At 39.5% G+C, this 12,909-nt stretch overlaps 1 protein-coding gene across 1 annotated transcript in view; it reads left to right on the top strand.

The window, feature by feature from the left end:
- The window catches only part of LOC121925844 (integrin beta-like protein 1), a 100,445-nt gene extending 88,118 nt beyond the window's left edge, over positions 1-12,327 (top strand). The window contains exons 3-6 of the mRNA XM_042458419.1: positions 2,516-2,662; positions 2,928-3,050; positions 7,019-7,159; positions 12,194-12,327. Of these exons, the coding sequence (XP_042314353.1) occupies positions 2,516-2,662; positions 2,928-3,050; positions 7,019-7,159; positions 12,194-12,327 (545 nt within the window). The remainder of the gene's footprint in view (positions 1-2,515; positions 2,663-2,927; positions 3,051-7,018; positions 7,160-12,193) is intronic.
- The last annotated feature ends 582 nt before the right edge of the window (positions 12,328-12,909 follow it).

Here is a 12,909-nt window from a genome sequence, read left to right as displayed (position 1 = left end):
TAATAATAATAATAATAATAATAATAATAATAATAATAAAGATGCAGGCCTCAGTATTGGTTTTTACATGCCAATAACCAACTGCAAAACAAAACATACAGAGATGACAGAAAGTTTGTGCTAGGACAAACAGATGACTTTCACCACTTAAGGGAGGAGCTGTTTCTAAATACACGATAAGTGTATCATTTGGCTTGATTCCTAGGGATCAAAAAAGTGATTTTGTTTTCCTATCATGTTTACCTTGAGAAGAATCACTTGAAAAACACAAGGAGTTTCTCAAATGTAATATCTGAGCATTCCAAAACTTGCCTGAGGAGCTCTCATTACCTGTTCTCTGCTCCAAATAGCAAAAATACACTTTGGAGATGACTAATAGGCAATGTTGCATTATTTTCTTGAAAGGAGGCCTGCAGGGCATAATTTGCCACCAGGGATCATAAAACTTGACTACAAGCTTACCATTGCAAGTGCAGAGGAGAAGAATTCTTATGGAGCCTCTCTTGCTTATATCCTGTTGTTAGTCCTGATTAGAGTAGACCTATTGAATGAATTGGATTTACCTATGCATTGACTCACTGTTTAATAATAGAGTCAGTGGGTCTAATCCAATTGCAACAACTCAACAGGATTTTGGCCTTAGTCTCTTAATAGTGTCATTGACCTCACATGACATTCTAGGATCCTAGAGACAGGTGCTCCACAGAGATTCTCTTCAGTGGCAGTGGAAATATTTGCAGTGTCAGATCATGGTAGTCTGTTGTCAGTGTTGCTGAGGAAAGTTCCCATCTCCAGCACCTTTCAATGTCATGTACAGTCGATGACTATGGAGACTCTTATTAGGGCAGAAACCACCACCACCCTTGTCTCTTTATTCTTGATTGCACACAGAGTCTGGAAAAATTACTTTTTTATTGCAACTCCCCAAATTCCTCAGACAACAGAAACAGTAGCTAAGGAATTCTAGAAGTTGGAGTCCAAATGAGTAATTTTCCCAGGCTCTGACTACAGGGATCCTTATAGCCAGCCAGATCCTCCTACTTTCACAAATATCCACCTCACTTCTATTTAAGGGTTAGAGGTCAATCATTAACCTGATTTTATGAACATATTACTTGGGAGACAGACAAAGAAATATACCTGCTATATATCTAGCTGTATTAACTCACACTACAGAGATTTAAAATGGAGGCAAGTAATATCAAAACGTTAGACGTCATTGACCATATAAACCAGTTGTTGTTGTTGCTGTTATTTGCCTTCAAGTCTGTCTGACTTGGCAAGATTTGTTCTGAGGTGGTTTGCCCATGCCTTCCTGTAAGATTTTCACACTGGGGCTTACTGTGGGTTAAGCGCCGGTAAAGCGGCAGTAAAATGTCCCCAAAGTGTGAGGGTGTGAAAGCTGATCAAGTTTCTGAAAAATCAGTGAAGCATCCCCTCGCCTCTACCGTCCTTAAATCGTTCATGAACCAGTCATTTCCTATTCACACAAAATTCCCGTTAATAGGAAATGGCTGCTCCGTGAATGATTCAAGGATGGTAGAGGCAAGGGGACACTTCACTGACATTTCAGAAGCGTGACTGGCTTCAGGAACGTTTTACTGTTCACACCCAGACACATCAGGAACATTTTACCAGCATTTTACCAGTCCTTAACCCATGGTAAGCCCCGTTGTGAAAATCTTCTGAGAGAGTGTGAGTTGCTTAAGGTCACCCAGTGTGGGTTTCCATGGCTCAGCAAGGATTCAAAACCTGGTTTCTATTATCCTAATCCAACACTCAGACCACTATACCAGACTAATTAAAAAACAAAAGGTAACCATGAGGTATCAGGACAAGCTAGTGACTAGCTACTCAACTGAAGGAATATGGTGCCATAAGAAAGAACAGCAGGGTAGAAAAATACCTGCATGCTTTTCCACTGGCGATCTCTATGTGAAACTAACAATTTATCATGTTTTCTTAAGTTTTTACAACTTGCTTCTTATTTTCAAATGAAGATTCATATAAATCTTCAGACTGTCTGTCTGTCTTTCTGTTCATCCACATTTTGATTTTATACAGTGGTTTCCATTCAAACCATTTGATTCATCAACAAACACGTAAGAGTGTACAGTAATAAAGAATAGCCACTTTGGCAGTGTTTTCAGACAGAGGGCTCCTGGTGCAAACACTCAAAAAACACTAGTAAGGAAAAAGCTAGAACAAATGCTAGGAAAACACAGGAGAATTCCAGAGTGGAACACAATATCTTCTAGACTTCCTGTAAAATTCCATAACTTGAGGTAGTTTGACTGTACCTCATCTGGAATTATGCCAAGTTATATTTCAGCATTAGTTTAAAAATTAAACTTGGCTCAGGATAATTCATTTGTGAGCTTAGAATAAAATATTTGGATTTGGTATGAAGAGTAAGCTTTTAAATTTTCTTTGTGAGGAAAGGGGACTTTTGAGGAAAGAGGACTCAAAAACATGTCTAAAACTTCATCTGACTTTTTTTCACCTACTAATCCAGGCCATGGGAGGTGTGACTGTGGAAAGTGCAGATGTGAGGAAGGTTGGTATGGCGATGCGTGCCAGTTCCCAAAAGCCTGCAACCTTACCCGAAGGAAAAGTAATGAAATGTGCAAGAATTCTCAAGACATCGTCTGTTCAAATTCAGGTGAGAGACTTATTCTGGCAGACTGTTTTGGCTCAGATACATCCATCCCTCATGATATCTGTTAAATGAGATTTGATTAGATCATTTAGCACAAAGAAGGATATTTTGGACTATAGCTTCCATAAGCCCCAGACAGTAATCCTTAACAATGAAGTGATTTGTACTCCAAAATATCTGGAAGGCACAGAAGACAGAAAAAGATAGACTTTGACATTGCACAGTTTGATCTTCACAACCTAATTTCATATTGAATTTTTTTTTACAGGAACTTGTCATTGTGGTAGATGTAAATGTGATAATTTAGAAGGGAATGGATTGATCCATGGTAAATATTGTGAGTGTGATGACAGAGAATGCATAGATGAAGAAACAGGAGATATGTGTACAGGTAAGTGTATATTTGTAAAGATGAATAAGCATAGACATATTCTCAGATTTGGGAGGAATTGTGTTTTTTTAGATTGAAAGGGTCCTGGTCCAACTAACAATTGTTATGACTAAATTCACAGAAGCCCTCAATGGGACTTAACCATAACAACTATCAGGAAGAATGAGACTGAGAGGATGATTTTGCAGCTGAAATACATTATTTTCTTTCTGGAAATGTAGGAGTGGAGTTTGCAAAATTTCTGCCATACAGAGAAAATTGCTGACAGTAGTAGTAGTGGCTGTGAAAAGAAATAAATTTTAGGAAGCTATAGCCTAGTATGATATCTGGTACTGGAAATAAGAAAGATAAGTAACAAAGAACAAAGGAAGTAGGGTGTTGCTCTGCCCTGTAGACAATGGCATATACTCCACTAAAGCAAATCAAGGATTAGTATTAGGAAAATTGGTATCCTGCTGTACTCCAGTCCATGTCATAACAGTACCAAAAAACTTATTTGCTTCCTTTGACTATTATTTTTAAAACATCTACATCTGCAGTGGGATCAGCAAAAGCAGCAGCAGATTAGTCCATTTCTCTAGTACACCTAGAGTAATTCCTCCTGTTAAAATAAATAGGATTTTAAATCACAAGTATATGAGTCCTTTGCAGGTCATGACACACTGACAGTTTTGTAGCTTCCAGGGGACAGTTCAAACTGAGCTCACCTTGATCTTGAGGGATACTTGGATTTAGGGATTCTTGCCCCTTTCTGCTCTGAAATAGTGTTTTAGCTATATGTATTTTAGTCTTTATTTCTGTTGTGTTGCCAAAATATTGCTAATCAGTAGTCCATTCCTTCCAAAACAACAGCAATAACTTTACCTATGGCAGGATCAAATGTGTAGTAAAACGAAACAATATTGCATTAATATAAATAGGCGTAATAATTTCTTAGTTACTGAATTTCTAGTCTCCAAGTGTTATTTAGGCTTTATCTGTAGCAATACTGAGAACATGCAGGCATATACCTATGTTGAGTGAAATTCTATGCATATCCATAAAGCAGTTGTTGTTCTCTGCCTTCAAATTGTTTCTAACTTATGACAACCCTTAGGCAGACCTATGAAGAGGTTTTCTGGGGCTAAGAGTGTGACTCACCCAAGGCCACACAGTGGGTTTCCATGGCTGAACAGGGAATTGACCCCTGATCTCCAGAATCATAGTCTAGTGCTCAACCCCTTACACCATTCTGGCTCTCTTATAAAGCAGTACTTCTCCTTAAGTTAAATGATACTGATTCCAGTGCCACCAGGTGGACTACATCCTCCTCCCTCTCTCTTTCAGCATCTCTTAGCTGGCATATGTGTGATGGTAACAGTATATCTGGCATTCCTCTAACACTGTGAAGTTTTCTGCCAAAACCTAGGAGTAAATCCTATTGCCAGTAAAATTTGGGTATAGGGCAAATGGATAAAACACAAGTCCATAGACATCTAACATTTTAACCAGCTGGTAATATGTGAAGATTCCAATTTGGATCCAGTTTAGGATTGCTGGGTTTTCAACATAGCAATAAGGGACAATTGAAATTCATGTTGTGCATGGTTGGCAGTCAGGAAGTGGCTATTAACAAAGTTTTTTCTACCTAAATACGAAATAAAATTTTGATTTCAATTAATTGAGCCATGCATTTCCCAGTAAAATAAACATGATGTTCACATTCATCAAACATAAATTACTTCATGATGCACTTTATGAAAATTCCAGTTTGGTTTCCTTTTTCTGGCATGCATCAGCAACCCTGATTCTACTTTAATCATATCAAAAATGCTTGACAACTGTGATTAAAATTCAGAGTAACTGAATCTGAGATTTAGTAAGCTTTACAGAACATCTGTTCCTCTTGTGACTTCCACAGCCCAAAATACGGGATTTTTTTGTTGTTCCTCAAGTTTTCTAGTCCTCAGATAAGGCAACTACAGTATACGTTGCAATGAGCTTGTCTTAGTCTATTCTTCCTGAACTACCCCATAGACTGGATTCAGTTTGTGTTCTGACACTCTCACATTGATGGACAGCAGGTTTTTCTTTAAAACAAAATCAGTGGAAGTTGGTGGTTTCCAGCTCCCCCAGTTTTCGAGCTTTATTGCTGTATACTTTCAAATTATATCTGACATAGAGCGAACCTTTCATGATGTTTTCTTGGCAAGTTTTGTTCAGAAGGAGTTTGCCTTTGCCTTTCTTTGAGGCTTGAGAGAGGGTGACTTGCCCAAGGCCACCCAGAGGGGATTTGAACCCTAGTCTCCAGACTCACATTCCAACTCTCCAACCATGACATTGCATTGGCTCTCCAGTTTTGGAGATAGGGCTCAGCAAATGGGAATAATTCTGTTAAAGTATGGGCCCAAATGGAGAGTGGAGTCCATGCCTTACTGACATGGAAGTCACCAGCTGCAATTGGAAAAAATACATTTCAAACATAGGCATACAAATGTCCCCATTTCAAATGAGCACAAAACTTTGTCAAAACATGTACACAGAAAAAGGGTCTGATCTCACTGCAAGAAAAAAAAAAAAAAAGGAAAGGAGGGGGGAAATCCTGATAGAACTGGCATGGATCAGACCTAGATATGAAAAAGAGGTCTTCTTGTGCATAATTTATAAAGGTACATATTTTGAAAACAAATATAGATATTTTCTTATGCGAGTTTACATGTATACCTAAAACATTCCTTCTCGTACTAGGAGGAAAAATACTTTTCTGTGTAGAAATATGCAAAAATAACCCAATCCCTCCCCTGCTCCACCAAACTCAGCAATTTATCTAATTCTTAGTTAAATCTCTTAATCCGCACCAACATTTCTGGAGATGTTTATATTGCCTAAAACAGGAAACTGGAAAAATATTTTGGTTAGGTAAAAATATCAAATATCTTTTATCTGAGGACAATTCGGTCTGTGCTGCAACAGAGATATTGGCAGGAATTAGCAATAAAAACAGAAGAATAATGGAAAACGGAGAGGAGGAAGCCAGTCAGATATGAGCCCATATAAAATGTGTAAGGTTCTAGAGGAGAAGAGTGACAAGGCAGACAACGGCGTGAGAAAGACTTGAGACAAGAGTGATGATAAGGAAGGATATGGGAAGTTATTGATAAAGGATGGAGCATCGTGGAAAATGGGATAGAAAGACAGTAGAGGTTGAAGGAGGTAGAAAGGCAGTAGACCACTATCCCTAAAGAAAAGAATGAAGACTGTTTTTTCAGACAAGATAATTTGTAAATGATTACCAAAATTTGTAAATGATTATCATTGGCATTCAATACAATATATACTGTATGTGATTTTTTTCTTACATATTTGTCCAGACTTTGAGATAAATTCCATTGTAGGAGGAAAGTAGCTGGCAAAGTTTTCTTACTGGAGAGAACATAGAATGTCTCACTCTTCTACATTTTATTTGCCTTGTTTGTATTATTTTTTAAAATCTGATCAATGATACAACTCCTTTATGCTCTCTTGGCTATTTAAAATTTATGACTTTTGTTCAAAATGCTGTAAAATGTCCATATGGCAAGCTAAACTGTTTTTCTTGTAATATGAATCAGTGGTGCCAGTTAGATGCAAGTTGGCATTTGGTAGAAGATGCATAAGAATAGGAGGTGAAGATGAGGTGAACGATGAGTTTCAAAAGAAAACAAGGGACATATGAGGTGTATAGGTTAATTCAGCAAGCCAGCCAAACAGGCTAGAAAACAATTGAAATCATTCTCGGTTTTGGCTAGTTTGTCCTTTGAAAGGTTTCTGCAAATGTCAGAGTGGAACTGATAACGTACTGTAATTACCAAACAAAATAAGTTTCCATCATGGCTATTAGACTTATGTACCTGTATCCAAAAATCATTTTCAAAAATGAACTGAACGACATTATGTATAGTTTATAAACAATTTTTTTCTTCATTGTCAACATTTTGTTTTGGGTTAAGGCCATGGCAAGTGTTACTGTGGAAACTGTTACTGTGAGGCTGGTTGGCATGGCGATAAATGTGAACTCCAGTGTGATATCACCCCGTGGGAGATCAAGAAGAGGTGCACCTCTCCAGATGGCAAAATCTGCAGCAACAGAGGTGTGTCTTTCACATATTGTTCTACACAACTGGACATCGCTGAGGGCGATTAACTTCATTTTTGTAATTCATCTTTTGCAATGTTCCGATGTTGCACTGTGTGATGAAAACTCATTTCATGTATCATTAGAAAAAGATGGTATATGTTGAAGACTGTGTGTCAATGTATGTATTTCCAAATTTTTATATCACTCATCAGTGTTTCCAGGGCAGTTTGCAAGATATTAAAACAATAAAGTATAGGCCAGCACTTGCCACTTGTGGCATCTAAGAAGCATCTGTGAAATGAGACTAAGACACAGAATAGGTGAGTTAATTCAAGATAAGAGGTCAGGCATCTGCAGGAATTTTGAACAAGCAGTATATTGCTTTACTTGCTTACAATAAATGTGCCTAAACCATGGAGCTTCACTTATTGTGTCTGGCAGTGAAACCCCTGGATTCTTTCTCTGGTTTGTTGGGAGAAGACAACAGACTGACTATAGAATGAAGCTCCATGGTTTGTTTAGCTGTTCCTAGGGCATGTTGGAACAGAGCTGCTTGTTAATGACAAGCCAGATTTCCTACCACTTATTTTGTTGATCTTCTGTATTTGTGTGTGTGTATGCAGACACACACACACACTTATTGTCCATTATGATTCTCATCCTTAAACATTGCAATATCACTCAATTTAATATAAGTCTATTATATAGCAGATAATGTTGGATCTTATTTTATACACCACACTGCAGCACTGGCCATTTTCCTTCCACACAATACACCACATCCTGAACCTGACATTATTGTTACTATGGTGGGTTATAGACTGCCCATCTGGGGTGGTCTGGACCTGCCCCTTTCCCCGGAGTATCGGGGCTTCAGCGGCTACACCAGCAGCTGCTGAGGCCCCGATCCGCTGCTTTTCGAGCTGCGGGGAAGCAGCAAAACGCCGTTTCCCCGCAGCCAGAAAAGGGGTGTCCTTGGGGCTTCAAGCCCCAAGGACACCCCACGGCAGCGGGGAGGGGGAGAAAGGGGCTGCTTGGCCCCTTTCTCCCTTGCTTCGCTGGGCGCAGCCATCTGAAGGCTGCGCCCAGCGAAGCAAAGCGGTGCCGTGGACCAGGAAGGAGCTCCGAAATGGAGCTCCTTCCTGGTCCGCGGAAAGGGCACCCTAGGCGCCCTGCCGTGGATTGAGGACGTCACGTCTGTGCCGCTCTGTCTAGAGGCGGCTCGGCCGTGACATCCTCACGGCGGCGGCCATATGGAAGGACCGCCGCCGTTTAGTGCGTGACGAGCACGCACTAGGGTTAGGGCGGTGCGGAAGCACCGCCCTTTTGTAACCCTAGTGCGTGCTCGTCACGCACTAAACTGCCGGTGTGTAACCGGCCTATGTGCCTTCAAGTCATTTCCAACTTATTGCTACCCTAAGGTAAACTTCTAATGGGGTTTTCTTGACAATTTTCCTCAGAAGGTGTTTGACATTGCCATCCTCTTAGGCGGAGAGTGTGCAATTTGCCCAAGGTCATCCAGTGGGTTTACATGGTTGAGCTGAGATTCTAACCCTGGTTTCTAGAGTTTTAGCCCAACACCCAAACAATTACACTATGACATACATACCACTATTTACTCTGTGTGTTTGCACAGGTTTCCAAAAAGCAGTACTTTTTGTAATGCAAAACTAAGGCCCGATACAGACCTCTGTACCTTGGATCAAACATTGATCAGAATGGGGACTGCAGTCAAGAAATCAGTAGAAGACTAAGAATAGGTAGGGCAGCTATGAAATAACTAGAGCAAAGACATACAACTAAGGATGAAAGAATTGTGCAAGCAATTGTCTTCATCATTGCCATGTCTGGATGAGGGAACTGGACAATTAAGAAAACAGACAAAATTAATTTGAGATGTAGTGCTGTAGAAGAGTGCTGAGGATACCACGGACAATCAAAAAGTTAAAGTACAGATTAGGCCTGAGAGCTCCCTGGAAGCCAGGATGACTAAACTGAAACTGTCAGACTTTGGTCATGCCATGAAAAGGCATGGCTCATTTGAAAAGACAATAATGCTGGGGAAGGAAAGAGAAAGAGAAACAAAGACCACATGCTAGGTGAATGGAGTTCATCATGGAGGCCATGGGCATAAATCTGAAAGAACTGAGGATATTAGTGCAGGGCAGGGAGTATTGGAGATGTCTCTTCCACAGGGCAGTCGTGAGTCAAGATTGACTCAAGGGCAGTAACAACAACAGACCATTTCATGGGGCAAACGATTCTCCCCCAATAATTAGACCTGTACTCTGGAAGGCTCTTCTCAGTAAGGCCCACTGTCTTCTAGGTGCCCAGTTTGAAGTGAAGATACTTTGATGACCAACCACAAAATAATGAGGCCAGACAAAAGACATTGAGTTAAACAAGGACCACTTTATTTAACCTAAAACCTATTTAAAGTGAACCTTGGTATAATCAACAAAAGCAGGGAGCAACCTGATGCAGATCCACCTGAGGCCCAAGTGTCAAGATGTGACCACCTCCCTAGCCATCCCTTGGGCAAAACACTGACCTGAGGGCAATCCAATAACATGGGTCCATGCACAAGGGCTCATGAAGGGGCAACAGAACCATCAGAAACCTCTATCTCCACCCCTCACAAACTATAGCCAGCACTTCTCATGCCAGGCTAATCAAATCTGGCCACTGATTGTGAAGGTCATCAAATTGTACTCTTCCTGTACCATGTTTCAGATGTCCAGTCTCAGGCACACATCAATGAAAGAAACCATGTTTTGTTTTGTTTGCTGACAGGATAATTTGATACCACTAGTAAATCTGTCTATCTAGCTGGATCCATATGGAATCATATGGAATCCAATTGACTTTCATTGGCCTATTCTATGCATGACAACAGCTAATCTACCCATTGCATTTTAAAACTGATTTTGATAAGTTTTATCAAGCAGAATTGAAGGGGGTGTGTGTTAATTGTCTTTAATCCACTCATTCATTATCACCATCTTGAGTGGCGTAACAAGTGTCAGAGAGCACATCCCATAAAGCAGACACACATATTTATTGTGAATGAGTGTTCAGCTGCCATAATAACCAAGGCTCGCAACAAGGGTGAGCTGGTTGACATACACTCAGAAGATACTCCAGCAGATCTTGGAAAGTTACTTTATTGGGTACTACATTCCAAAAATCCACCTGCCATCATGACCAAAAAAGTAACTTCTCAAAGCTTTGACTTTCATGGGACTCTCCACAATGAGATCACTAGTTATATTTTCCTCTTGCTAAAAAAAAGCCACAGGTTTTTTCAAAAGGAGGCTAGACAGCTACCTACCAGTTAGGCTTTAACTGGAGATCTTGCATTGAGGGAGTGGTTTGTTCTTGTTGGCCCATGAGGTCCCTTCCTGCTCTCTATGACCGCATGACACTAGTAGAGCGATTATTTGTCTCATGTATCATGACTTACAATTTGCTCCACTGAACAAAACATTTGCTTGTTTGTTTATTGGTTAATTGCAGTTATCTGGCATGAAAATAAATACCTCTCACAACAGTACCTTTATTAGGCCATTCAGAAAACATAAAATACATTACACTAGCTTCCAAAGCCCATTATGGTCTTCCTCAGGAGATCATCATCTTACAGAAGAAGACAAATGATGGTGTCAGTGTCATGGGCCTTCATCTTGTCTGACATGTTTGCTTAAGCTCGTGTTCAAGGTTCTCTTGAGGGACTGTCAATGCAGTTAAAGTCTTTCTTGGCCATGTGGGGACTCAAAACCAGATAATAAGATTCCCATGTCCTTTAGCAGCAACAAAATCATTCCCTTTGAGAGCTTGGTCATCTCTGTCCTGTATGAAGACAGGTAGAGAACTCTAATTCTCTCAAGAACCCTTTGCGCTGTGACATCTGAAGATAAATTTAAGTGTTGTGACAGATAGCAGCTACTCCTTTGTTTTTGCTGCTGACCTAAATGCATTTGTTAGTCCAAACTAGATTAGACTGACTGAATCAAAGGAATTTACAAGAGTACTGATTCATCAAGTTCCCACTGAGTTAGCGGGTCTACTTTAGTTGAGACCAAAACTGTTTTCAGGCTAGTATGTTATAAAACACTGCTATAAAAGGCCCACAACTTATCCCCCAAACACTTTTATGATAATGAGTAAACATTACCTGTTACACTAAGAAGTAACAAGGGTCTCAAACAGATGGCCCAAAGGGGTGGGGTGTGCACATGACGCATGTTCCCAGATCTTGCGGAGGCTGCTCCGGGACCATCTAACACAGCCCAAACCCAGCCACAAAAGGAGTGGTTTCTTACTGCTCCTTTTTGTGACACAGCAGCCACTGCCCTTGGGACCACAGTGTGTAGTTGTGACGGTCCTGCAGCAATTGGAGTGGTAGCGGCCTCTGACCTCTTCTTTTGCCCCCTCTGGTTCTCCCCAAGGTTGCCAAGTTAGTTTGCAAAAAGTGGAGCTTATCACATCAGAACCTGTAACGTTCCCATCGAATCCCGGAAACATTTCATGGGAGAAATGTTTGAATGGGTACTTTTGCTGAGTACATTCTCATATCATCCTTCTGATATATATATATATATACTGATTACATATTTAATATTTCATATCCCATATAATAATAATGTAATATGAAATATATATATATATATATATATATATATATATATATATATATATATATATAGTACATACATACTTATACATATCCACATACCGCACATATATTCAATAACAATACTGAATATATATTATGATATATATATTATATATATATATACACACATACACATACAACAACCGTACACATAAACACACACGAACACAAGAATCACATATAGATAAAGCCATAACAATTATAGCAATTATATATATACTATACACACACACATAACATACATAGTACTATCCAACAATAAGTGATTGTGTCTCCAGGTAATGTAGTTGTTCTTATAGAGTGACTAACTAGCATCCTAATCGTATTGATATCAGCATTGATCAATGTTATATCAACTTTTTTCTCTTTTAGAGGAAAAGGCACCTGTAGATGTGGAGAATCAAATGTGTCATGATGTTGACCCAACGGGGAGATTGGGGGCGATATTCATGGGAGAAACACCGGTGAGTGTGATGAACCGAAACGCTGAAAGAAAGCCCCTCTAAAATATGGAATGGAACAAGATACTCAATGATTTTGTTCAGGAGGTAAATTAAATCCTTTGAATGGAAGTCGTTTAAAACAATATGCTGGCATAAACTTTAGGAAGAGCTGATGCTATTCCAAGACAAAATCAGGCAAATCAGGTTGGTGGCTGCTAGTATATTTTATAAAGCCACATGAAGTTACAAAATCTTCTATAAAGATCAGACTATTTAATAAATGATGTGTGCCATTTAATAACAGTAATGAACTTCCATCTTAGGTAGCAGATATGTTCAGAAAACAACTGGCACAGTTAAGAGTTAAGTAAATAAGTGTTTGAAAATTCAAAATGCAAACAGTAGAATCTGTCTCCGAAGCCTCCTACATTCTATGTGGATTATTATCGCTCTTATCAACTTGGTTTTAAGAGTTAGCCTAAGAAAACTGTTCAAGAAAACCTTTGTGGGCAGGCAAAAAGCAAATGCACGAAAACCCCATAATATTTATGAATTTGGTAGGAAGGTAGGTCAGCTGAGATGCATCAAAAGAGATTGCTTGCGTTTTAGCAGAAGGAGCCCATAGGCCAAGATAATTCAATTCAT

This window comes from Sceloporus undulatus, chromosome 3 (assembly GCF_019175285.1).
Source record: "Sceloporus undulatus isolate JIND9_A2432 ecotype Alabama chromosome 3, SceUnd_v1.1, whole genome shotgun sequence".
Classification (NCBI taxonomy): Eukaryota; Metazoa; Chordata; class Lepidosauria; order Squamata; family Phrynosomatidae; genus Sceloporus; species Sceloporus undulatus.
This window is presented reverse-complemented; position numbering and strand designations above follow the sequence as displayed.